This window comes from Mus caroli, chromosome 5 (genome assembly GCF_900094665.2).
Source record: "Mus caroli chromosome 5, CAROLI_EIJ_v1.1, whole genome shotgun sequence".
NCBI classification, from domain to species: Eukaryota; Metazoa; Chordata; class Mammalia; order Rodentia; family Muridae; genus Mus; species Mus caroli.
Window position 1 is genome coordinate 100,790,618 of NC_034574.1, and position 25,763 is coordinate 100,816,380.

The 25,763-nt window shown below is 42.9% G+C and overlaps 2 protein-coding genes and 3 non-coding genes across 6 annotated transcripts in view; 4 read left to right on the forward strand and 1 right to left on the reverse strand.

Moving 5' to 3' along the window:
- The first annotated feature begins 10,341 nt into the window (after positions 1–10,341).
- On the forward strand, positions 10,342–17,704 carry Rpl5 (ribosomal protein L5). 2 transcript variants are annotated; one of them, XM_021162222.2, is made up of 8 exons: positions 10,342–10,433; positions 11,637–11,706; positions 11,795–11,910; positions 13,019–13,153; positions 13,410–13,612; positions 14,339–14,516; positions 16,826–16,911; positions 17,547–17,704. In XM_021162222.2, exons 1-8 carry the CDS (start codon positions 10,431–10,433, stop codon positions 17,644–17,646), a joined length of 891 nt encoding a protein of 296 aa, XP_021017881.1. In that variant the 5' UTR covers positions 10,342–10,430; the 3' UTR covers positions 17,647–17,704. The 2 variants fall into 2 exon arrangements, with proteins under 2 accessions (XP_021017881.1, XP_021017882.1); XM_021162223.2 differs by having other exon boundaries at positions 16,823–16,911; positions 17,547–17,703.
- LOC115031174 lies at positions 14,177–14,270 on the forward strand. Its single transcript, XR_003836795.1, has one exon. It is a non-coding gene; the product is annotated as a small nucleolar RNA SNORD21 (small nucleolar RNA).
- LOC115031176 lies at positions 14,792–14,923 on the forward strand. The gene has a single exon (XR_003836797.1). It is a non-coding gene; the product is annotated as a small nucleolar RNA SNORA66 (small nucleolar RNA).
- LOC115031177 lies at positions 16,979–17,110 on the forward strand. Its single transcript, XR_003836798.1, has one exon. It is a non-coding gene; the product is annotated as a small nucleolar RNA SNORA66 (small nucleolar RNA).
- An 874-nt stretch (positions 17,705–18,578) lies between the features above and the next one.
- The window catches only part of Dipk1a (divergent protein kinase domain 1A), a 72,899-nt gene continuing 65,714 nt past the window's right edge, over positions 18,579–25,763 (reverse strand). Inside the window, exons 3-5 of the mRNA XM_021162220.2 lie at positions 23,885–23,992; positions 21,145–21,321; positions 18,579–19,825 (exon numbers count right to left, since the gene is read on the reverse strand). Of these exons, the coding sequence (XP_021017879.1) occupies positions 19,013–19,825; positions 21,145–21,321; positions 23,885–23,992 (1,098 nt within the window). The 3' untranslated portion in view covers positions 18,579–19,012. The remainder of the gene's footprint in view (positions 19,826–21,144; positions 21,322–23,884; positions 23,993–25,763) is intronic.

Consider the following 25,763-nt stretch of genomic DNA (forward strand, 5'->3'; position numbering starts at 1 on the left):
TTGGTTTTGGTTTTTTCGAGATAGGGTTTCTCTGTATAGCCCTGGCTGTCCTGGAACTCACTTTGTAGACCAGGCTGGCCTCGAACTCAGAAATCCGCCTGCCTCTGCCTCCCAAGAGCTGGGATTAAAGGTGTGCGCCACCACGCCCGGCTGCAGGTTAACTTTTAAGAAGAGAAAAAGGGGCTGGGTGGTGGTGGCGCATGCCTTTAATTCCAGCACCTGGGAGGCAGAGGCAGGCATTTCTGAGTTCGAGGCCAGCCTGGTCTACAGAGAGAGTTCCCGGACAGCCAGGGCTATACAGAGAAACCCTGTCTCGAAAACACACACTCACACACACACACACACACACACACACACACACAGAGAAGAGCAGAAGAGCGGTGGTATATTTTGATTGGGCATGTTAATTAGGTGTACTAAAGAGGGCTTTTGGTTGTTGAGTTTCAATACTTTGATAGCTGGACGTTGGTGGTCAGTCTCAGGAGGAGGAAGTAGCCAAATAAGGGGACAGACCTTGGTGGCTAGCTGTAGAAATGTAATCTAACCGTTTTTTAGCTAGGAAGAGAGAATTGGAGAGAAAGGCAAGGCTTGCCAGGCTCGGGCTGGCCAAAGTCCCTTCATAGACTGTGAATCTTTGTCTTTAAAGTGGGGGAGGGGGATTGCAGGGAGGCTGGGAATGTAGCTGCATTGGCAAAGTGTCAGACTAGCATACCTAAGGCCCTGGGATCTGCCACTAGGTTGAAGTTTCCTCCTAACTGAAATATTCCCTCCAGGAGGCAGGGAGAGGCTCACGAGATTCAGGTGGACAAACGTCACATATCTGAGAAAGCAGAATGTTGCAAGGCTGGCTGTTGACGGCCCCTCCCCAGCTTTATGGAAAAGAAGTAAACAGCTGCTGAAGGAGACTCTGACCTGCAGAGCTGCTGAGTGAAGACCTGCTGGGCTGTCTGCACAGTGTGCTGAGCACTGGGCAGGGGGGTGGGGGGTGGTGGGGGTGGTGGTGGTGAAGCCATCTTGGGTTGTGAGGGTTTTGTTTTGCTTCTTTGGGTTTTTTGGGTTTTCTGAGACAGGGTTTTTAATGTTTAGTCCTGGCTGTCCTGGAACTCACTCTGCAGACCAGGCTGGTCTCACAGAGATCCACCTGCCTCTTGAGTGCAGGGATTAAAGGTGTGAGCCACCACTGCCTGGCAAAGCAGCTGGGATTAAAGGTGTGCCACCACCACAGCCTGGCAAAGCAGCTGCTTTTTAGTTATTTCTATTCCTGGTAAGTAACTCCCTCTCCCATACTCCTGCTAGTAACTCCATACAACTCCTTGGTTCAGCAAATTGGACTTTTGGTGCATGTCTTTCTCAGTCAGGGTTCCCATTGCTGGGATGAGACACCGTAAATAAAAGCAGCTTGGTGAGAAAAGGGTTTATCTGGCTTATGATTACACACCATGGTTCCTCATTAAAGAAAGTCAGGACAGGAAATCAAATAGGGCAGGAACCTGGAGGCAGGAGCTGATGCAGAGGCCATGGAGAGTGCTGTTCACTGGCTTGCTCAGTTTGCTTTCTTAAAGAATCTAGGACCATCAGCCCAGGGTGATGCCACACACCATGGGAAAGGCATCAAGCGCTAATTAAGAAAATGCTCTGCAGTCTTGCTTGCAGTCCAGTCTTTTGGAGGCATTTTTCTCAACTGGCACTCCCTCCTCTCTGATGACTCTGTGTCAAGGTGACATAAAACCTTCCAGCCCAGTGCAGATGTTACTTTGTTTTTGATAGGTTCCCTTTCTGAGGGGAATAGAAATGTGTGTGCTATATCTCCCCAGGAAAAGTCTCTCACAGAATAAACCAGAAGGATCAGAAACTCAAGGTCATCCTTCATTACAAATGGCATTCTAAACTTTGTCTCAAAACAATCCACACGTATTTAGTAATAAATTTTAAACCAAAAAAAAAAAAAACATTACTGGGTAGTTAAGTAACTCAGATAGGTGATACTATTATTGCTATTTTATAGGTTAAGAATTCTGGTGGTGACACATGCTTTTAATCCTAGCACTCGAGAGGAAGAAGCAGGCAGATTTCTGAGTTCGAGGCCAGCCTGGTCTACAGAGTGAGTTCCAGGACAGCCAGGGCTACACAGAGAAACCCTGTCTCGAAAAACCAAAAAAAAAAAAAAAAAAAAAAAAAAAAAAAAAAAAAAAAAAAAAAAAGAAAAGAAAAGAAAGAAAGAAAGAAAGAAAATAGAGGAGTGTTAGTGAGCATCTCCCAAGATTCCATTTGTATCCTCCTCTCCTCCTTCCTAGTTTTCAACCCATCAACTGGTAGTGGACTTGATCATTTATTGGGTTTCTCTTTGCCTTCTACCCTTTAGACCATGTGCCTCCTTCTGTTGTATAGTGGAACTGCAACAAGACCAAACTACCCAGCATCAATGCTAATACCTTCAATAAAATTAGAAAAATTAGAGATGGCTCAGCGGTTAAGAGCGCAGACTGCTCTTCCTGGAGGTCCTGAGTTCAAATCCCAGCAACACAACCACATGGTAGCTCACAGCCACCTGTAAATCTCACCTGTAATGAGATCTGATGCCCTCTTCTGAAGACAGTTACAGTGTACTTACATATAATAAATAATAAAAAAAAAATAGTCAGGAAGCTAAAGCAGGAGGTTTGCTTGAGCCCAGGAGATCCAAAGTTTGATATTTACCTGAGCAACAATCTCAATGACAACGGGGCGGGGGTGGGGGGTGGGGCTGTCAGTGTAGCCTGCTTGCTCAGGGTACACAAGCCTTTGACAAAAGCAGAATGCCAGGTTGTTTGAGTATATATGTATGAAAGTCGGGTGTGGCAGCACACTCAGGAGGCAGTGGCAGGCAGATTTCTGAATTCGAGGCCAGCCTGGTCTACAAAGTGAGTTCCAGGACAGCCAGGGCTATACAGAGAAACCCTGTCTGGGGGGAAAAAAAAAAAAAAAAGAAAGAAAGAAAGAAGAGAAAAGAAAGTGTTAAGTACATAGAACATGGACACAGAATATCAGAAAAAGAGAGAGAGTCATCAAACATGATGCTAAGGTGTCTGGAGTCACTGGCCCTGTATCAAGTTTGTGCTTGTCATGCACCAGAGCTTGTGGACACTCCCTGTACATTCCAAGACCAATCAAATGACTCCAGGATGCTGACTTCACACACAGGTGAGTGATTCAACACAGCAGTCCCATTCTGATGTTTCTGTAACTGATAGAATTACACTTGTGTGTGTGGAATATGTCCTTGGGAAAGTTGTACTTGTTTTAAAATGCTCAAGAAAGAATTAATAATCTGTGTTGTTTCTCCCAAAGATCTTGGTGAATATGTACATATCTTAGTTGTTTTTTTCACATGCTCTAGTAATGGAAGGAAAAGACATATATTATCACTGTGATTTAACAAATGGGTTCTTCAAAGGATTTATGAAGTCTATTATTAGGCGTATGTTTTAAGCATTGGGGGCTGCTGAGATAGCTCAACAGGTAAAGGTGCTTGGTAACACCTTGGTACCCATACAGTGGCAAGAGCAAACCAACTCCCATGTGTAACTGAGGGATTTCCCCCACCTGTGCCCCAGTTCCTGAAATAACAACTCTGAGACTTAAATATATATATGGATAAATGCCTAGGCCATAAGCTTGGTCTTGTTCTCCAACTAGCCTGTAACTTAATTATCCTGTATATTCTATACTATGAGTGACTCATGCCTAGGTATGTCTTCTCAGTTTCAAGAATCTGTCCCCTCAGAGTTCCAGACAAATCTTTTCCCTCACCTGACTGTATCCTAGAATTCCTCTCTCCCTATGGGAATTCCCAGCTGGCTCAGCTAATAGACCAGCAGCTTTTTATTGACAGGCAGTACACAAAAGGTTCTCTCTACATTTCTCCCTTCTAGTCCAATAAAAGGCTCTTTTTTTTAAATAGTAAACTATAAGCAACAATAACAATTATGAAAACTTATCAGATAAGATTTACATTCATATTGTCAGGTCCCTTGGTATTTGATAAACTTGGATAAAGAACTTTACTACCAATCTTATCTTGGTGAGTTCAGAGATCTGTACCTAAATCAATTTCTATCATAACTTGCATGACTAACCTAAAAAACATCTTCTTGACCTTAAAACATTTTCTTAAATCCTAAACAACTTACACTTAATTGTGAGCTTAACTGTTGGTTATTGATACCACTCATGTGGCAGGGAAGGCTTTCCCTTTGTAAACCTTTAAACCCTTAAGGCAGAGCTCCAGCAGCCAAGCCCCTCCCCTGGACATCCCTAAGGTTCATAATGCTTTCCAGCCTCTGTAAAGGTCATAAAAGTCATCTCGAGCCCTCCTTAGATTATGCTAATTTTAAGTGAAAAGTCAAAACCCAGCCATCCCTGAGCTCCTCCAGGCTGAAGACTTGAAATCCCACATATCCTCACCCTGGAAATCTCCACCCCAAAATAGGCCCTGCTTTCCCCCAGCCCTCCCACCCCATTCCCATCCCCAAGAAACCATATAAGCCTTGCCCTGTCCAGTCCCCTGCTGTCTGCTCCAGAAAGCAGAGGGCAGCCATCCCTGGATTCGTCTTTCCTCACCCTGGACCCTCCAATAAATCTCTTTCATGAGTTTGCAGCCTGGTGTGTCTCATCAGAAGACCCAAAGAAGAGAAGAGAAAAAGGAGCAGGGCTGAGGCTCCTGAGCACCTCAGCTCAGCTGGGGTAACCTCCCTGGGAGCTGCAGCGCCTCTGCTGAGGAGGCTTCCTCTCAGAGCTGTGTGGTTCCTGGGCTCCCATGTCTCAGGATATCTTTCCCTTGGGACACTGTCCCAGCTCAGAGCAGAGTGGTTCCTGGGCTTCCAAGTCCCAAGACATCTTCCCATCTAGGCACCAGGAAAATGCTAAAGCAAATTTCTTGTGTTATGTCCTCAAAACAGAAGGCAATTGTGTCTGAAGGTCACGAAGACTGGTTTCTGATGCTGCTGACATTTGGGGAAAAAAAAGCTTTTGTGACCAGTAGGATTTGAGTAATACATTTTTTAAAACAAGAGAAAATTAAATTGTGGAATTCTTTCTTACATGTTTGTACAAATGTACACCTCATGCATTCATGAGCACAGTGGTCCATCAGAAGAGGATATTGGAGTCCCTAGAAATGGAGTTAAAGACAGTTGTGAGCTGCCACTCTTGTGCTAGAAATAGAATCAGTAATTGAATGCTCTTAACTGTTGGACCATTTTTCCATCCTATGGAAAAGAGTCTTAAATAATGAAGTGTCACATCTAAGTAGCACCTCTGTTGGTTTGGTTTTTTTTTTTTGTTGTTGTTTTTTTGTTTTTTGTTTTTGTTTTTGTTTTTTTCGAGACAGGGTTTCTCTGTGGTTTTTTTTTTGTTTTTTTGTTTTTTTTTTTCGAGACAGTGTTTCTCTGTATAGTCCTGGCTGTCCTGGAACTCACTTTGTAGACCAGGCTGGCCTCATGGCCTCAAACTCAGAAATCTGCCTGCCTCTGCCTCCCTGGGATTAAAGGCGTGCGCCACCACGCCCGGCTTGTTGGTTTTTTTTTTTTTTTTTTTTTTTTTTTTTCCCCCGAGACAGGGTTTCTCTGTATAGCTCTGGCTGTCCTGGAACTCACTTTGTAGACCAGGCTGGCCTCATGGCCTCAAACTCAGAAATCTGCCTGCCTCTGCCTCCTGAGTGCTGGGATTAAAGGCGTGAGCCACCACGACCGACTCTGTTGGTTTGTTTTTTAAGGTAAGATCTCTAGCCCAGAATGGTGAATTCCCCAAGTGGCCAGGGGCTAGATAGATAGATAGATAGATAGATAGATAGATAGATAGATAGATAAAGACGTAGCGAGAGAGGCCTCCTCCTTTAATTTCTGATCCACCTGCCTCCACTCCCAAATTCTGAGGGAAATAAGTGTGTGTGTGTGTGTGTGTGTATATATATATATCTATATATATCTTCCATGACTAGGTTTGCTACTGGCAATGGGACCTAGGTCCCCAAACTTCGTTTTTCTGAAAAGACTGATTTGCTATTTGAGCACCTTTATTCCCGTGCTAAAAAATTTAAGCTTAAATGTAGCATATGTGTGTGGGTGTGTACACACAAAGGCTATAAGAGTGTGTTTGGGTGTCTTTCTCTGTCACTCTCCACCTTATTCTTTTGAGACAGAGTCTCTTACTGAACCTGAAACCAGGTTTGATCTCCAGCCTGTCTGTAGCCTCAGTACTGGGAGGGGAACAGACAGAAAGATAACTGGCATTTGCTGGGCACTAGCCCAGCTTCCCTTCCATAAAAGGGTGGTGGTGGGGACGGGGGCTGTGGGGGAAGGCAAGTACTATAATGAGCTGTAAGCTCAGTCCTAAACATCCATTTCTAACTTGTCTCCATGTATTCTAATTTCTGGTTCCAGATGCATTCCTTGTGTTAAAATAGCTAGAGTTAATTTAGGCTTGGTGTGAGATATTCTAGGATAGTCAAATACAGGAACACAAGGCTGGGGAGGTGGCTCAGTAGTTAAGAACACTTGCTGCTTAACCATGAGGATTTGAGTTTAAATCCCAGCACTTAGAGAACAAGCCAGGAATGGTCTCAGGCATGCTGTAACCTCAGTGCTGATGTGGGCAGAGACAAGAAGATAACTGGCATTTGCTGGATGCCAGGGCAGCCAAGAATTTTAAGTTTCAGGTTTAGGTTCAATCAGAGACTCTGCCTCAAAAGAATAAAGTCGAGCATGAGAGATGCAGACACCCCATACACTCTTACAGCTTTCGTGTGTACATACCTTTACATATACGCCACATTAAACTCAAGCCCAGGTACACTCGTGTTCATACATACAGCAAGGCAGTAAAGGTGCTCAAAGAGCAACTCGGTCTTTTCAGAAAAGTAAATTTTGAGTTAGTGATGTCTATTTGTGTACTAAGGAATTCAATTTATTTGGGTATGGTGATGCACACCAGTGGTCTCAGGACTCAGGTAGACTCAGAAGGATCACTGTAAGTTTGAAGCCAGCCTGAGCTACATACTGAACACCTGTCTCAATTCAGGGACAGGGCTGAGATGGCTCAGCAGATAAACACACTTGCTACCCTAACCCGGTGACCTGATTTTGATCAGCAGAACTCTGATAGTGGAAGGAGATAATTGCGTCTTGCAAGTTGTCTTCTGACTTCCCCATGCTTGCTGTGGCACACACAGTGTAGCCCTTACAAAATAAATAAATGTAAAAGAAGAAAAAGAAGAAGGAGGAGGAGGAGGAGGAAGAGGAGGAGAAGAAGAGAGAACTCCTATTAGCACCTTTCAAAAGTTGAGAATAAAGATAATATGAACTACTTAATGTGCATATATATGTAAACATTATATACATACATATACAAATGCACTATAAATATATTGTGTGTGTGTGTGTGTGTGTGTATTTGTGATTTTCAGAACTAAGATTGAAGCTACCCTTTGGCAGATAGAATGAAGTGGAAGTTTTGTGAAGTGGGTGTGGTGTAGCCAATCCTTTTTTTTTTTTCCCCTGAGCTCTTAATGAATACAGCTGATGCTATACTGGTTTAAGGAATTGCAACCATCATGCATGATAAGTTAGCTGGTAATTATGGTTTGAGTATATTTGCCTTTCAGAATAAAATTAGGAACAGTAAAACTGAAAGACTATGTAAACTAGCGGTTTTCAATATACAACTCTTTCACAGGGGTTGTATATCAGATATTCTGCACGTCATATTTACATTACAATTCATAACAGTAGCAAAGTTACAGTCATGAAGTAGCAACAAAGTAATTTTATGGTGGGGGGGGTCACAACAACATGAAGAATTGTATAAAGAGTCACAACATTAGGAAGGGTAAGAACCACCGTTGTAAACAAATACTCTTGTTTTACTTAACAATGGAGAAGATTATTCTGGTAAAAAAGAATCACCGGAGGCTTTTTCTTGGAGAACTAAAGAGCAAGAACAGCCAAAGCTGACTAGGAATCAGTGTTGTGTGTCTAATGATCTCTACCTGCTGTCATTAATGATTTTTAAACTTCTGTACTGGATTTGTAAGAGCTTGAAAATTTTATTTCCTGTAACCAAAACAATTTTTTTCTTCCTAAATAAAATAATTATGAGCTCTGCTGCTTTCTTATAGAGCCCAGGACCACAGCTCAGGGATAGAACCACCCACGATAAGCTGGGCCCTACTCCATCAACAACCAACCAAGAAAATGCCCTACAGCTAGACCTCATGGGGGCATTTTCTCTACTCCTCTCTGATGACTCTAACTTGTGTCAAGTTGAAACAGAAAACCAGCTAGTACAATAACTGAGCACACTTTAAAAAAAAAGTATTTATTTTTATTTGATGTGTATTTTATTTATTATTTTATTATGTGCATTTTATTATTTGTTTGTTTGTTTGTTTAATGTGTTATTTTATTTGGTGTTCTGTCTAGATGTGTGTCTGTGTGAGTGTAAGATCTTGGGGTTTCAGAAAGTGGTGAACTGCCTTGTGGGAGCTGGGAAACTCCAAGATCTGAATCATTAGAGAGGAGGTAGCCTCCACTGAGAAAAATGCCTACATGAGATCCAGCTGTAGGACATTTTCTATTGATTGCTGCTGCTGACCCACACACTTCTAGGGGATTCTGCCTCAACCTGGAATCTCACCACAAGAGTGCTGGGATTACAGGTACATACTCCATTCCTGGCTTTCCATAAGGGTTCCTGGGGTCTGACTTCAGTACATCAGGTTTGTATAGCAATCACTTTTACCTGCTGAGCTATCCATAAAAATACAAATATTTTTAAGGGGTTCCACTGCCCCTCCAAAATCTGAGCACCAGTGTCATAAAATGCTATTGCTAAAAATAATTGGGTACACAGAATTTGGGGAAGCAATTTTGTTTTATTTGTTTGTTTGTTTCTTTCTTTCTTTTTTTTTTTTTCTTTGTTTTTGGTTTTTTGAGACAGGGTTTCTCTGTGTAGCCCTGGCTGTCCTGGAACTCACTCTGTAGACCAGGCTGGCCTTGAACTCTGAAATCCACCTGCCTCTGCCTTCCGAGCGCTGGGATTAAAGGCGTGCACCACCATGCCTGGCTAGGGAAGCAATTTTCAAATTGCATTCTCATTGACTTTGGTTTTCCGAGACAGGGTTTCTCTGTGTAGCCCTGGCTGACCTGGAACTCACTTTGTAGACCAGGCTGGCATCAAACTCAGAAATCTGCCTGCCTCTGCCTCCCAGGTGCTGGGATCAAAGGCGTGCGCCACCACTGCCCGGCTCTCATTGACTTTCTAAAGCTCTCAGCCTTATAACTATTCTTTCACGTGTTTAAATAATTGTTTGCATGCATTTCTTTTCCTTCAGGTATCGTGCAGCCCAGGCTGGCTTCCAATTCACTAGGTAGTCTAGGCTAGCCTTGCACTTTCTGATTCTTCTTCCTCTCACTTCTAAGTGCTGAGGCTGCAGTTCTTAGCTGCACACCCAGTCCTAAAAAGAAACTTCTTGAGGAAGGGGACTTAAATAAGCTAAGAGTGATAGAGGAAGCGGCGGCGGCGCCGCTCATAATGTCAGGAATTCTGGGGACAATGGAAGCATAAAGGCAACAGGAGAGTGCAGTGGGTTTTGTTTTGTTTTCACCATGTAACAGGTAACTAAGAATTGACTGGAGGTCAGCACTCTGAGAAGTGCTGGAGAATGAAAAGTATGCTTGAAGCAGATGTCAAGATGCTATGCAAAGGCAGAAGAAGAGACCTTCTAACTCAAACTTGAGGCTCTGAGGCTGAGCTTCCCAGCGGCCTTGTGTGCTGGGAATTCCGATATATATTCCAGAAGTGAGTCAAGTCATGGAGAAGGCATGACTTCAGCATAGGCAAATTCATGTATTTAACTTAATTTTTACCCCCTCCTGCTTAGAAAAATAATTATATAAGTGTGGTGTGTGTGTGCGCGCGCAGGTGCCGAGCATGTTTTTAAAAATGTCCTCCCGCCCGGCAGTGGGCGCATGCCTTTAATCCCAGCACTTGGGAGGCAGAGGCAGGCTGATTTCTGAGTTCCAGGACAGCCTGGTCTACAGAGTGAGTTCCAGGACAGCCAGGGCTACACAGAGAAACCCTGTCTCGAAAAACCAAAAACCAACTCCCCGCACCCCCCACCCCCCTCAAAAGTCTTCGCAAAAAGCCTCTATTTCCCTTTCTCATCGCTCATCCTCCCTGCTTGTTGAGAGGAGGAAGCTGACATTCATCCTCCCACCGGCAGGGGGCGATAGCCCGCGCACCTTGAGGCCTACAGCCACTCTTTCTCACGTCGCTTGCGTGCTGGTGGTGCTACATACTGCGCATGCGTACGTGACTCCGGTCTTTTTTCCCCCTAGCGCGGCCGACTCTGCAGGTCTGCGTGGAGCCGCGGTTGCGGGTCTCTGTTCCGCAGGATGGTGAGTGGGCATCTGGGTCTCAGGCCCGCGCGTGCACCGGGGCGCCCCCTCCTCTCGCGGATGCCCGCTCGGGGTCGGCTCGTGCGACCCGGGGGGCAGATGGCATTCGATTCCCGGCTCTGCGCCCGCCAGTCCAGCGTGGCCTAATGGCTGCCGGGTGCCAGCCGGGGGAGGGGCCGCGGCAGAGGGTGCCCGGAACGTGGCTTCCGAGACCGGCTGCCAGCCGCAGTTGTCTCCGGGGTGGTCAGGAGGCCGTGCCACGGAAGCCCGAATCCCTCGGCCTCGCACGGAGCCCTGAAGCCGGGAGTGTCTGTCAGTGGAGGCCGTGGCGCTCCTGCGTCCCGGAAGGGATGTGGCGGCCCCGGGCTTTTCCTGGCCAGAGTCTGGCCCTGTTTTCAGAGATTTGCTGAGATCGGACTTGAGAGGTGGGGTGCAGCTCTTCATTTGCGGGGAGTAATTGCAGATCGTACTCTGCCAGTTGAGCCCAGTTTAGGCAGGGAGGACTCGGTGAGGTGTGCAGTTGTCGGCACAGATTGGCTGCGGTGTAGGTGATACATCCCGGAGGTTTGGCGTAGGGATCGATCAGTGGTACAGGAATTGAAATATTGTTTAAAGGCAGTACGAAAATGTCTTTGTACCTGCAAGTGTAGTAAGGAGCCTGCAGTTGTAGATGGAGCGACCCGAGGCTTGGGTCGGGGCCCTATTCCGCCCAGTCATCTTTATATGTTTTCTGAGGCTTAGTTAGGTGTGTCTGGCGAAGAGAACCACTGCAATAGCAGTTCTCCATCTGGTTCTCCACCCATCTGTCAGATAATTGTATTAACGATGAATAACTAAAAAATAAAATTAACGAAGCAGCAACGAGATTTATGGTTTGGGGAGGGGTCACCACAGCATGAGGAACTAATGTGTTAGAGGTTGAGGAGCACTGCACAACAGCGATTCTTGTTTCCGGTCAGCTTAGAAACGTGCTATACAAGTTGACACTTGTAATAATTTGCTTTTGAAACGTGGGCATGATATTGTTACATGGTTAAATAAAAAAATACAGACCAAAACCCAGGTGGTTCTTGCCTATTAATTCGGCGCTCAGAAGCTACCAAATGCTAGGTCATCTTGGGCTACATAGTGACAGCTTGTCTCAGGATGAAACAATTAGCAAAACCCTGACAATGTTGTTTTTTTTTTTTTTTTCCTTTAAAGGGGTTTGTGAAAGTTGTCAAGAATAAGGCCTACTTTAAAAGATACCAAGTGAGATTTCGAAGACGGCGAGGTATGAACAGCTTTTCCTGTTTTAGTTTCTAAAGAATCTGCTTCGAGGTGGAACCTTCCCTGGTTAAATTTTTTTTTTTCCCTTGCAGAGGGTAAAACTGACTACTATGCTCGAAAACGATTGGTGATCCAGGACAAGAATAAGTACAACACACCCAAATATAGGATGATAGTTCGTGTGACTAACAGAGATATCATCTGCCAGGTGAGTTTCGTCCTAGGCTTGAGCAGTGTGGCCAGACCCCTCAACTCTTAACTTTGGGAGAGACAATTTTCTTGTGTTAGTAGATTTCAATGGGGGGGGGGGTGTTTGGAAATCCTGGCTTTGCTTAATTTCCATTATGGAATTTGGGAGGAGGACTGGGAAATCTGTTGATGTGAACAGTCTTCCAATTACTTTCATCTGACACACACTAACTCCTGGTTCTTGCTTTATGGGCTTGTGTGCCATTTTACTGATTTAAAAAGGCTGGTAATAGGGTGGTAGGACTCTTGCTGCCAGGCGGGGTTGCTCATCTGTCATCCCAGCATGACAAGCTATTTCTGTTTACTGTTCGAAATAGGTTTTAAAATACACAAAAATGTCTTCCACTTTGAAAGCCCTTTAAAAATGGCAGTCCCTGTATTCAGGGCTTTTACAATAAAATTTTGCTGGTCAGGAGACAGGTGGGGTTGTCTGGTGTTCTGATAATTAAGGATGAAGTGTCTAAGACTTGGTTAAATTTAGCTCAAAAGATACTTTTAAGTAAGTGGGACTTGACTTTGGTTGGGGGGTGGGGTCAGAAACAGGGTTATTTAGTTAACCTTGGCTGTTGCCTGTAGACCAGGCTGGCCTTGAATTTACAGCTCTGCCTGCCTCTGCCTCCCCAGGGCTAGGATGTCTTGAGATGGGGTCCTACTGTATGACCCTGGCTGACCTGTAATTCTTTGTAGACCAGGCCAGCCTTGAAAGAAATCTGCTTGACTTTAACATTTTTTTTTTTGGAATCTTGCAATATAGCCATGAACCCAGGATCTATTCCAAGATCATCTCCTGCCCAGTTTGTTGACTTCTAAAGGCATCTATGATTTCACCAGCTCACCCACCTTAAATAATGCGTTCAGTATTTAGAAAGAGCTATTATAATTGAGTTCTAACATGCCATATGTATTTTAACCATGCTTTTCCCCCCAAACCACCATGTAGTTGATGCCTACACAGATTAGCCTTCACTGAGTTGTCTCTTCTCACAGCTTGTTAAAAGGCACTTAGGTGGGACAGGTACCGAAGCATTGATAGCAACAAGTTAATAACCTGATTTTTCTCACTGCAGATTGCATATGCCCGTATAGAAGGGGATATGATCGTCTGTGCAGCATATGCACATGAACTTCCAAAATATGGTGTGAAAGTTGGCCTGACAAATTATGCTGCAGCCTATTGCACTGGCCTGCTGCTGGCCCGCAGGGTATGTATACAATATCTTCAATAAGGTGCCTGCTATTTGCTTGTGGCTTACAAAGTCATCAGCAGGGAACATGGTTTTATCAGTCTGGGAAGCAGTTATTTGTCGTCTTGGGGTCATTGTAGACTAGTTGTTTAGATAGGCAGCAAAGCCCAGGTACCTATATAAAGACTGAAGAAATGTAGGAGTCACATTGTTGGATTGTTGATTAGTGGCTTGACTGTACTGAGACTGTTTATGTTGACTTCTCTGTTCATAGCTTCTGAATAGGTTTGGCATGGACAAGATCTATGAAGGCCAAGTGGAGGTGAATGGAGGTGAATACAATGTGGAAAGCATTGACGGTCAGCCTGGTGCCTTCACTTGCTATCTGGATGCAGGTCTTGCCCGAACTACAACTGGCAATAAAGTTTTTGGGGCCCTGAAGGGAGCTGTGGATGGAGGCTTGTCTATCCCTCATAGGTAATAGATAGTATTCAAGATTTCTGTCATGACTCCACTATTTCCTACTGGTTACTCATTGACTAGCAATCATTCAATGCCTGTTCTATGTAGTTACTGTACAAGGAACCTGTACTAGAGAACTTGGGGTGATGATCTTCCAGCCTCTGTCTCCCGAGTGCTAGGATTAAAGTTGTGTAGCACTACCCCAGGCCCTGTGCATTTGCCAGTCAAAGTTCATTTATTGGGTTAGGGGAAAATGAGGCTTCTAGAATAAAACATTTAGAGGCAAAAGCCTGAGATTTATAAGCTTTTCAGTCATTAAGATTTCATAAATTTCTTTTGAACCATCCTCGTTGATTGTGATTTAGACAAGTCACTGACTTTTGAACTGCCTCCTGTGCCCCACAGGGCAGGGAAACCTGTGAAAGAAAGCACTGGTGGCGGTCTGGCTCTGGGTGTTTGGGATCAACAGGCTGGCTAGAGAGCCCAGGAGTTCTGAGGCACCCTGGGCAGTGCAGGCTCTAGGAAGGTGAAAAGCAAGTGTGTTTATGGTCGTTTATCTGTGCAATTCAGAGATGAGCTGCTAATGATGACACCACACTAACTGAGCAGTTAGTAGTTGGTCCTTTGATTGCATGTGATGTAATCATTGTTTCAAGACGGGACTGAAGGCGGCTCCTGAAGTGAATTCCTGGGAGTGTTGTAATTTCTTGTCTGTATACTGACATAAAATTTTCATCTTAGTACCAAACGATTCCCTGGTTATGACTCTGAAAGCAAGGAGTTCAATGCAGAGGTACATCGGAAGCACATCATGGGTCAGAATGTGGCAGACTACATGCGCTACCTAATGGAGGAAGATGAAGATGCGTATAAGAAACAGTTCTCTCAGTACATCAAGAACAACGTAACTCCAGACATGGTAAAAATTTACCTGAACGTGATGTTCACTTACAGAAACTGCTTATTTTAGTGGTTGTAGTCTTAACATTTATTTCATTTTACAAAATGGAAGGTTGGACGTGGCTTTGTAGGAAGGTGTGGATAGGCTACTAAGCAGCTGCTCCTTTTGAGTGAAGTGGTCAGGCGGGAAGAGGATTTTTTTAGATGCTAATAAATAAGGGCTTCTAGCATTTAAAGTCTCCGTGTAGTAGGAATGATTCCTGCATTGCCCGCTGTATCTTGCTGGTCAGAAAACTGCAAACTCGATCACTAGCTCTGCATAATGTGGCAGCAGCTGAGGGAACCAAGTTTGCTAGAGTAATTGTGGTGACAGCAATGTACCAATCTCAGAAGCTACTGAGGTGCCCATTCTGTCACAGTACAGCCTTTTTTTTCTTTTTTCTTTTTCTTTTTTGAATGGCTGCTTTATAAGAGACTTAACTTTTTGATTTGTGCAATAAAGGTTTTGCTGAGTAGCCTTGGCTATCCTGGAACTCACTTTGTAGACCAGGCTGGCCTTGGAAATCAGATCCATCTGCTTCTGCTGGGATTAAAGCTGTGCGCCGCCACCACCACCCACCTTTGGGGGTCGAGGTTGGGGAGAACAAGCCTCACTTCTCCTGGATTTGTCTAGGGACTTGATATTCAACCAGGGCCACTATGGAATTTAAGACAGTCCTGACCTTTTAATCCCAGCACTTAATCCCAGCACTTGGGAGGCAGAGGCAGGCAGATTTCTGAGTTTGAGGCCAGCCTGGTCTACAAAGTGAGTTCCAGGACAGCCAGGGCTACAGAGAAACCCTGTCTCGAAAAAAAAAAAAAGACAGTCTGACTTAAAGGTGTGAGTTACCATACCCTACTTCTGTTTTAGAGTTTATTGAAATCCTCTGGGGCTTTACCAGTTTATAAAAGTAGGGGTTGGGGAAGTAATTGAGTTTGATACTGGAATCTATCAACTCTAAAGTTTCCTCTCTGAAGTATAGATTGGAAAGCATTTTCTGTGGTCTGTGTGCTCCCCTCTGGACATAATCTTACACTAAACTCAGTTCATGAATTCCTTTATGCTGTGCTTGCTCAGAGCTTGAGGCTCAGGGTTTTCAATGGGATAAAGCCTCTCTATGCTCAGCCTCTGAGCTTCCATCCTGTAGTTGATTTTACTTATCTGGAGTGTTCTGGGTAGCTGCTGAAATCTCCTGCAGACTTAATGTTTCTCAGCACAGTGAATGAGTCCATGGCCTCATCTACATAGTGAAGCTGTTTGAAAGAACTGGGTGGTTTAACTTGCAGTTGTCAGGTTGTACGATAGAGGGTTGAAGAACATTCTGTCTCCTGAGTACTGGGATCACTGGCTTGAGAGTGTGAGGAAATCTGCACTTCACAGGGACTTGTCTCTTAGGGGTTAGGGGGGAATTGGAATAGTTGGGTTCTGCAGTGCAGTAGACCTTTCTGCATTATTTCCTCTTTGCCACCTCTTCCATGTTGAAATGAATTAGTTTAGAAGGCTGGATTACAGTCACTTTAATAAGAGTTTGCAGGCTATCAAGCTCTTGACATTCCTGTTCTTGAGCACCTATTATACTTCAGGGGTTTATAGCCTTGAATTTAATTTTTTGTTTTGTTTTTGTATTTTGAGACAGGGTTTCTCTGTGTAGCCTTGGCTGTCCTGGAACTCACTCTGTAGACCAGGCTGGCCTCGAACTCAGAAATCTGCCTGCCTCTGCCTCCCTGGGATTAAAGGCGTGCGCCACCACGTTGAATTTAATTTTTTAAAACTTGAATCAAAGATTCCAGTAATAACATCTTATAAAATAGCTGCCACATACTGGCAACGGTATAGTAGGTCTCTGGTGCTGGGAATTGCCTTAAAAGGCCTGTCACATAAAAAGGAATGTAAATCTTGGATATTTGGGATGATAAAAGAAATTATTGTTATCTAGTTTGGTAGGATAACCCCTTCCTCATGCCCTTGCTCTCACTTGTTAGTGTATCTTTATCCCTGTATAGTTCACATCTTTTAGGTGTGCACCTTCTTTTGAAAGAATTTAGGTGAGGCAGTAGACTACAGAGTATGGTATAGTTGTACAAAAATGGGCTTGTAGGCCTCAGGAAAGCATGCAGGTATTCATCCTAAACAGTGAGATGTAAGGAAAAGGGTGGGCTGCACTTGGGGATATAAGGAGGTAATATTGGCTTAGTTAGGATCCTTTGAGAACTGAACGCAGGTGGTACTGTACCTTTAGGGCACATGAAATGAAGGCAAATACTGTTTGCTTTGCTTTCTTCCAGATGGAGGAGATGTATAAGAAAGCTCATGCTGCTATCCGAGAGAATCCCGTCTATGAGAAGAAGCCCAAGAGAGAAGTGAAGAAGAAGAGGTGTGTGGTTTACAATTCTCTAGGAAAGAAACTCGCTGCATCTTGCTGGTCAGATTTCTGTGCACTTGAGCAAACTCGATCACTAGCTCTGCATAATGTGGCAGCAGCTGAGGGAACCAGGTTTGCTAGAGTAATTGTGGTAACAGCAATGTACCAACCTCAGAAGCTACTGAAGTGCCCATTCTGTCACAGTACAGTCCTGCATGGTTTCTTTTTAGCTACCTATAGAGTAACCTTTCTTTGCCTGCCTGAATTCATACCATTTCTGCCTCTACCTGACAATGTGAATACTGGGCTTACAGTGTGAGCCATCATGCTCAGCTGAGATAGACTTGAGTTTGATGGCGTAAACAGTGAGAATATAGTGATTGCAGTTGAGTACCTGGATTAGAACTTAATGTGTCTAACTCAGGTTTTAATGTGTCTCAAACTCAGGTTTGAGACATGACAATTGCAACAAGTTCAAAGCCAACTAAAGGATATATAGGAAAACCTATAATATACACACATGCATACACACACACATATCTTCAGATAATGAGATTTTCAATCTCTATCCAATTACAAAGGTTTTGTCTTTTTTTTCAGCTGAACTTGAGAGATATTCCTGTCTTATTCCTTACTTTGTTTTGTAGGTGGAATCGTCCCAAAATGTCTCTTGCCCAGAAGAAAGACCGGGTTGCTCAAAAGAAGGCAAGCTTCCTCAGAGCTCAGGAAAGGGCTGCTGAAAGCTAAAGCAGTTTTCTATGAAGATTTTTTCATAAAGACAATAAACATATTGATCAAGCAGCTTTTTCTGTGTTAAGCTGTTATTAATGAGACTATAGGAAATAGTGTGAAATTACAAAAGCAAAGGAGTAGATAGTTAATTAAGTTAATTTTACCTTTTCTGTTGCACCGTGACCTACCTCTGGTGGGATTAAGGGCAAGTATGCCTAGCTGAGTCTTTTTCCAGGAAAAACCAGCTTACATGGGTTCCTGCAAATCTCGTGAGAGTTTCTTGGGTTTCTAGTTTTCCTGGGAGGAGTCCTTATCTTTCAGGTTTTCAGATCTGGTAATTAGCATGATCATCAGGGCATTTATTACATCCAGGTGATTAATGGGAAGAAAGTATCTCAAGGTCGAGCTTGGACAGCTGGTGCTAATCTAATCCACGGCTTTAGAGGTTTGAGAACAATGGGGAAATTTGGCTTGAGAATGGGGGGCTAGGGCGTTTCATTTTTATGGTACATGCCAGACATGAATGTACAGAGGAAAGTAACTTGAAAGGGTCAAATATTAAACCTTGAATATCAGGTTCACTTGGGAAAAGCATTAGGTGCTTATGCCTCTTAATAGCCCTTCATCCCAGAAGGAGCAAGAATTGTCTTCCTGACTTACTCCAGTCTTAGCTAGGCGCTGTGCATCTTTATCACCTTTGCCTCAGTGTCAGGCTCTGTGGTACTGGGGCTACACAGATCAGGTAAACAGTTAACTGCCTACCTACATCCCCAGCAAAGATAATGTGAAGATACTAAGATGAACCTCTCAGAGCTTAAAGATTATGAGTTTCAGTCACAGTGATAACTGCATGCTAACTTCAGCAAGTAGAATACATGCCAAAGCTAAAAGCCGTTCCACAGTTGACTCCATCTGAAGTGTGTAAGTAGACAGTAAATCATGCTATATTAACTGAACTTTTTAATAAATGAGTCATTTGAATTTACCTGTGTGGCATTCTTAATTTGTGTTAATGTGCAAAGTTTTACCATGCTAAAACATTAGTAAATTCATGTATAAATTTCTTTGTTTAAACAGCAGCTTCAATGCAAACAATGTCCGTCAATGGGATTGGCTAACATCTACAGAACACTCACTGTTTATGGAATGAGGATTTTCACAGCATTAATTTTTTTTTAAAGTCAAGATAGTTAACAGTGAATATACTTGTGAACTTGTAAAAGGGCAGGGATGAGTTTTGGACATCTTGGCCCTATACCTGCCATTATTGTTACAACATGCATTTAAGATGATGACTCCATAGGCCTGGGGGGCAGAAGCCATTCTTTTAAATGCTCAAAATCATAAGTAGATTCTCAATGATGGCAGAAGTCCAAATGAACTAAGAGTCATTTGTGTAGGAAATTTTCTTCCACAATAACGTTTTTAGGTTATTTAATATCAAAGAATGTTCCATTTCCATTTGATTTGCTGTGACTTTGAGAGCAATACAAGAATAAAGCTGCTTTTCTAATTCTTCCCGAATTTCACTGGGAGCACCATGCAGTAGGTAGTCTTTGAGTAACTGACAGGCTTTTGCCAAGTTTGGTTGTATTACTTCTGAAGTGCACTTCATTGTACTCAGGTCACAGCTAGTTCTACAGTCTGTACCGTAGACACAGTCCAGGTCAGACTCACAGTGGCGGTCCTTAATAAGTTCCTTTAGGTTTGTCTCTGGCACAATTTTTCTCATATCCACCATTTTCAAGTCATACTTCTCATTATATCCTAGGTTTTTGGCACTGGTGTCACACATGAGAAAGTTTCCATAGGGGCCATGGAAAACATCCTCTACAAATTCTAGAAGTCCTATGGCTATCTTGGCCTTCCTGGGCCATGATGGTGTGAACAATTGATCCATGCTCCTTCTGAACCCAGATGGAATAAAAAGTTCCATAACCCATGGTAGACTTATTCCATACAGAGAGGTATATTCAACACTTTCCATCACGTAGAGATCACCACAGAATCCCATTAGTTTGGGGGTGTGTTCTTTATCTTGAAGTATCACCATCAGGAGAAACTCATTCAACTGAAGAAGTGCCCATGCTGACTTGGCTTCTCCTAGGGAGACCTGGCCATCTCTGTCTCCATCAGCCACTGTCAAGATGAGATTAACCAATTCAGAGAGGTTCCCTTGGTCACCTAATTTTGCCTGTCAAGACAAGAATTTGTTGAGTTACACAGAGGAAACTAGAATTAGGATCCTAAATTCAACAGTCTGTGTAGCAAGTAAATCCAAGTCTAGAGTTCTATGTGTGAGGGCCCTGAATCTAACTTCTAGTCCAAGAGAAAACAAAAAGCATCTGTAAAAGATTCAGTTCTAGGCCACACCACAGTGCTAGCAGTGCAACATTAAGAACGGCTGTGTGCACGTGATACACTAGGATCCGCTGTGTGGGTGGATGTTGGTGGACAACTTGTAGAAATCAGTTCCCTCTTTCTACCATGTGGGTTCTGGAAATTAAATTGTAGTTAGTGTACTTGAGTGGCAAGTAAATTTACTCTGAGCCATTTCTCTAGAATAAAAAGTAAATTATTCTAATACTATTTTTGTCTTTGTGTGTTTAAGTGTTCTTTCTTTTGAGATGGTCAAACGTAGCCCAAAGAGACTAAACCAAACCCCTGATTCTCTTGCTTCTTTCCAAGTCCTGGGATTATAGGTGTGCACCACAATGGATTTTACATTTTAAATCCAATGTAATGGTGCACATCTGTAATTAATCCTGGCTACTCAGAAGGCTGAGCTAGGAGGATACCAATTCAAAGCCAGCCTGATCAATTTAGTCTGTTTCAAAATCAGTTAAAAAAAAAAAAAAGAAAAGAAAAAAGAAAAGAATGGGCTAGAGATAAAGCTTAGTGATCTTGGTTTGTTCCCATGTAAGAGGAGAGGAATGGATGGGAGTCCAGGGATATAGAGTATACTCATTTTATTTCACTATTTTGGTTTCAGATTTATTGATTAATTTATGCACATGGTGTCACATTGTAGTCCAGGCTGACCTATAACTCACTATATAGTCTCAAACTTGAGGCAACTCTCCTGCTTTGGTCTTCAAAGCAGCTGAGATTACAGCAGTAAGACATCGTGCCTGGCTCTGCATCAGCTGAATGTCAAAACGTACAGCAATCTAATAGCCCTCAATTCTATTAATAAATACTTTAAATAAAAAAGCTTAATATCGCTGGGCGTGGTGGTGCACACCTTTAATCCCAGCACTCGGAAGGCAGAGGCAGGCGGATTTCTGAATTCGAGGCCAGCCTGGTCTACAGAGTGAGTTCCAGGACAGCCAGGACTACACAGAGAAACCCTGTCTCGAAAAAGCTTAATATCCTCCAATTTTTCTCTTTCTCTAAATCATTTCTTCCAGATAGTCTCTGATGGAAGTAAAAGAATGTCAACAACATTAGGCTCTGCCAGGCCCTCTATAAGGACGAAGCTTCCTATGGAGGTGTAGTATTGCACACACTCACCTTAAAGAGACTGTACACCATTTCTTTGAATTTCTGAACAGTAGTTCCCCTGGTTGGCTTATCAAATAGCACTATTTCTTTTCTTGGCTCCAATTCAGTTCCAAAATCAAGATGAAGAGCTTGTTCCATTTGACACTTCACAACACCTGGTAGATTATCCCAAACTCCTAAATACATCTTTGTGAAGAAAAGTGATAAGTTATGCATCATATGGAAGGCGACTGCACAAAGCACACAGCGGAATTTTTCAGGTTCTCTACAAAATGTAAACAAGCACTGGGCCTCCCTCTCAGTTAGATCTGTGACTTTATTTTTACCTTTTGAGAGTCCATACTCAAATCTTCTTGCCTTAACCTTCTGGGCATACACTAGCACACTCAGCTCCTGACTTTATTTCTGAATGCAAATCTGAAGTATTCCCAAAGTATTTTTTCCGTAAATGACTTTTAAAAGATGAACATAGGGCTGAGAGACGGCTTAGTGGTTAAAGCACTGACTGCTCTTCCTGAGTTCAATTCCCAGCAACCACGTGGTGGTTCACAACCATCTGTAATGATATCCGATGCTCTCTTCTGATATGTCTGAAGACAGCAACAGTATACTCATATACATAAAATAAATAATTTTTTAAAAAAAAAGATGAACATAATGCATACCTAAGTACAGCTTTTTTGGTTTTGGTTGTTTTTGTTTTGTTTTGTTTTGTTTTTCAAGGCAGGGTTTCTCTGTATAGCCCTGACTGTCCTGGAACTTAGGCCAGGCTGGCCTTGAACTCAGAAATCTGCCTGCCTCTGCCTCCTAAGTGCTGGAATGAAAGACATGCACCACCACTACCCGGCTCTAAATACAGTTTTTTAAAAGTAAAATTGGAAAGATCCTAGCCAAAAGCAAGGCCCACTATGAGCTACTTCTCTGGTCCCTATTTCAGGGGGGAAATTTTGTGGTTTCTAAGCTGTTCATTCAGGTTGGTGTCAAATCATAGACATTAAGTAGGTACTTATCAAATTAACATTATGCAATATTTACTACATTTTATGCAAGGCTGAGTTCCCCACAAACAGCCCCTAAATGGGTGATGAGCTTGGCGTAAAGTCAACATTACAATGGAAACTCAAAGAGAATGGACCTGAAGATAAGGAATGTGTGAGGAACTTACAGGCAGCAGAGCAGTAAGTGTCCCTGCTGGGCCTGCTGAGTCCCCCAGGAGCCCACATGCCATAGAGTATCTGAATGCCAAACAAGAAGCTATAGGACTGAACACTGACCATGGCCAATCTCTTCCTCCTCTACCTCACTCCTCCATTTGGGGTGGGAATAGTTTTCTTAACAAAACAGTCTTCATGGCTCAGACAGTGTCTAAATGTTAGGGAAAGTAGATTAAGAAACCTTTGTTTTGGGCTGGTGAGATGGTTCAGTAGGTAAGAACACTGACTGCTCTTCCAAAGGTACTGAGTTCAAATCCCAGCAACCACATGGTGGCTCAAAACCACCCATAATGAGATCTGATACCCTATTCTGGTGTGTTTGAAGACAGCTACAGTGAACTTATAATAATAAATAAATCTTTGGGCCGGAGCAAGTGGGGTTGGCCAGAGCAAGCAGAGGTCGGTCCTAAGTTCAATTCCCAACAATCACATGAAGGCTCACAACCATCTGTACAACTACAGTGTATACTCATATACATAAAATAAATAAATCTTAAAAAAAAAAAAACCTTTGTTTTACCTTGTTTGAGTCAGGGTCTTTCTAGGTAGGCCAGGATTACCTTGAACTCACTGAGAAGCCCAGGCTGACACTAAATTTGCAATGATTCTCTGCCTCAGTCTCCCAAATGCTCTGATTATAAGCATGCACCACATGCCTTGCTTAATAAATACCTACTTAGTGAATATGTATCAAACCTTACAAAATGGAAATGCATAAAATCCTAAAGCTTTGTTTGATTCAAGAATTTTTAGTTATGCATATTTGGGAGGATGTGTTTGTTTTTAGGAAAGTACCCCCCACACACACAGACACACAGAGACAGACACAGACACACACAAACACACACACACACACACACATTCCTGGTTTACCCGGAATTTGCTATTTATATAAAGCTGGCTTCAAACTCAAAATCCTTCTGCTCCAGTCTCCTGATATAAGTACTCCTCAGCTTCAAGAATTAAAAAAAATAAATTTATTTAACATATATGAGTACACGGTAGCTGACTTAAGACATACTAGAAGGTGGTATCAGATTACATTACAAATGGTTGTAAGCTATCATGTGGTTGCTAGGAATTGAATTCAGGACCTCTGGAAGAGCAGCCAGTGCTCTTAACTGCTGAGCTATCTCTCTAGCCTCCAAGCTTCAAGAATTTTTTTTTTTTTTTTTTTTTTTTCGAGACAGGGTTTCTCTGTATAGTCCTGGCTGTCCTGGAACTCACTTTGTAGACCAGGCTGGCCTCGAACTCAGAAATCTGCCTGCCTCTGCCTCCCGAGTGCTGGGATTAAAGGCGTGCGCCACCACGCCCAGCGCTTCAAGAATTTTTTAATAATGCTTTTAGTTTAAAGGAAAATTAGAATTCACTAGCCAGGTAAAGTAGTACAATACTATAAACACAGCTCTTAGAAGATGGAGACAGAATAATTAAGAAAATCTACAGCCACAGAGAGAGAGAGAGGCCAGTCTGACCTATATAAGACTGTAGCAAAAACCAATAATTAATGATGATGACAATGGTCAGATCCATACCTGGTTGCTGGGCTTGTTGGACAGACATTTTCCAAAGTACAGTGTCTCTGTGACACAGAGGCTGTTGCATGCAGGTCCGTCAATAACTCCAGTCTTGTATTTGTCACACTGAGAATCAGGAAACAAGAAGGTAGTAAATGTTCATGAATAGAAATATCTCAAGGATCTGAGTAACTGATATACATAGAATTTTGGAAGCATTTTTCTCCACTTAACATGGTCTGAGACAGTATGGTTATTACTCCTTCCAAAAGAAAAGTACTATATTTTTAAAAATGGTTCTGAATTTTAATTAAATTTAAAAGTTTAAAGTTACAAAATAACATTACCTTGGTCATTTTGTCATCCTTGAAGTCATACAAAAACAAGAAAAAAAATGAGAAAAGAAACATCCACTCTATGTTTGATAAAATTATGTTCAAATCTAGGTGTGGTAGTATGTGCCTGTATTCCTAGCACTCATGTGTCTAAGGCAGGAGAATCTTGAGTCTGATGACAGTCTTAGGCTACAACAAGGCCCTGCCTCAAAACAAACAAAAGTATATTAATGTAACCCTATGGACAATAAATGAGTATGATCTACTACTACTATAATAATAATAATAATCTACATAATTCAAAGATTATGTCAGAGTGCAGAAATAGTTGAGATTAAATTCCCACTGAGACATTAGACTAAGTCAGCAAGGCACCAAGTAGAAGGTGCAGCTCATGGTGAGATGGCTCAGTGGTTGAGAGTGCCGACTGCTCTTCCGAAGGTCCTGAGTTCAAATCCCAGCAACCACATGATGGCTCACAACCATCTGTAACCCTCCTCTGGAGGTCTGAAGACAGCTACAGTGTACTTACATATAATAAATAAATAAAGTAAATCTTAAAAAAGAAAGAAAGAAAGAAAAGAAGGTGCAGCTCAGAACAAAACCATCATCCTGGTTTGAAAGGTTTAAGGGACACAGCTGTGGGAATTTCCCAGAATTCTGTTTGGCTTCATCAATGCAGGGCTGAACAGCAAAATCCTTAAACTGTTACTTTGTTGGGGACAGGCAGTGGGTGGCTTGGAGTGGGAGAGGCTGTGATCAGCAGCCTGCAGGGGCTGGGGAGAACGAAGTCCCCAGGACAGCCAATCTGCCGCCCTGCCTCAGCTTTCTCTCCTTCTCATACACAATGCACATAGGCATACGCGCATCAACTTCACTTCTAGCTTGGTTTACTGCCTGACTGTTTATGAAAGGAATATGAGAAGCAAATATCAAATAAAGACAATATCCCGGGAACTGCTGGGAAGAAGCAGAACAGATGGTGTGCTGTGAATTCAAAGGCCTTCCTGACATCCCTTAAAAAAGACTGCAAAGCATCAGAAACAACGAAAAAACAGAGGAAATGTAAAATAAGCTAATGGAACTTAGGAAGAAAAGGGACAAAAACCTAGAAATAAAAAGCCACATTATGGGGACTGGCGATGGCTCAGTGTTTAAGAGTATTTGCTGTTCCTACAGAGGAGCTGGGTTCAGTTCCCAGGACCCACGGGGTGGCTCACAGCCGTAAATAACTGCAATTGTGGGGACCTGACATCCTCTCTAGCTTCCACTGAAGGCTCATGGTATTCAAACGAGTAGGCACACATACCTACCTATATTTTTTTTAAAGGTAGTGTGGGAGAAAGGATAAACAAGGGTAAAAATACAGGAAGACCTAAGATACTATATTGAAAAAACTGAGGAAAATAGGGACTGAAAAAAATTAAAAAGAATTTGAGATAAATCTGTAGATATAGAAGACCAAAGATGTACAGCATGCTGGGTGTGGTGGCACACGCCTTTAATCCCAGTACTCAGGAGGCAGAGGCAGGTAGATCTCTGTGAGTTTGAGGCCAGCCTGG

Excerpts from the sequence above, each read along its gene's own strand:
- Rpl5 (XM_021162223.2), top strand. Across the intron at positions 11,911-13,018 it reads ACAGAGATATCATCTGCCAG|ATTGCATATGCCCGTATAGA; the intron begins GTGAGTTTCGTC and ends TTCTCACTGCAG. Across the intron at positions 13,154-13,409 it reads GCCTGCTGCTGGCCCGCAGG|CTTCTGAATAGGTTTGGCAT; the intron begins GTATGTATACAA and ends CTCTGTTCATAG.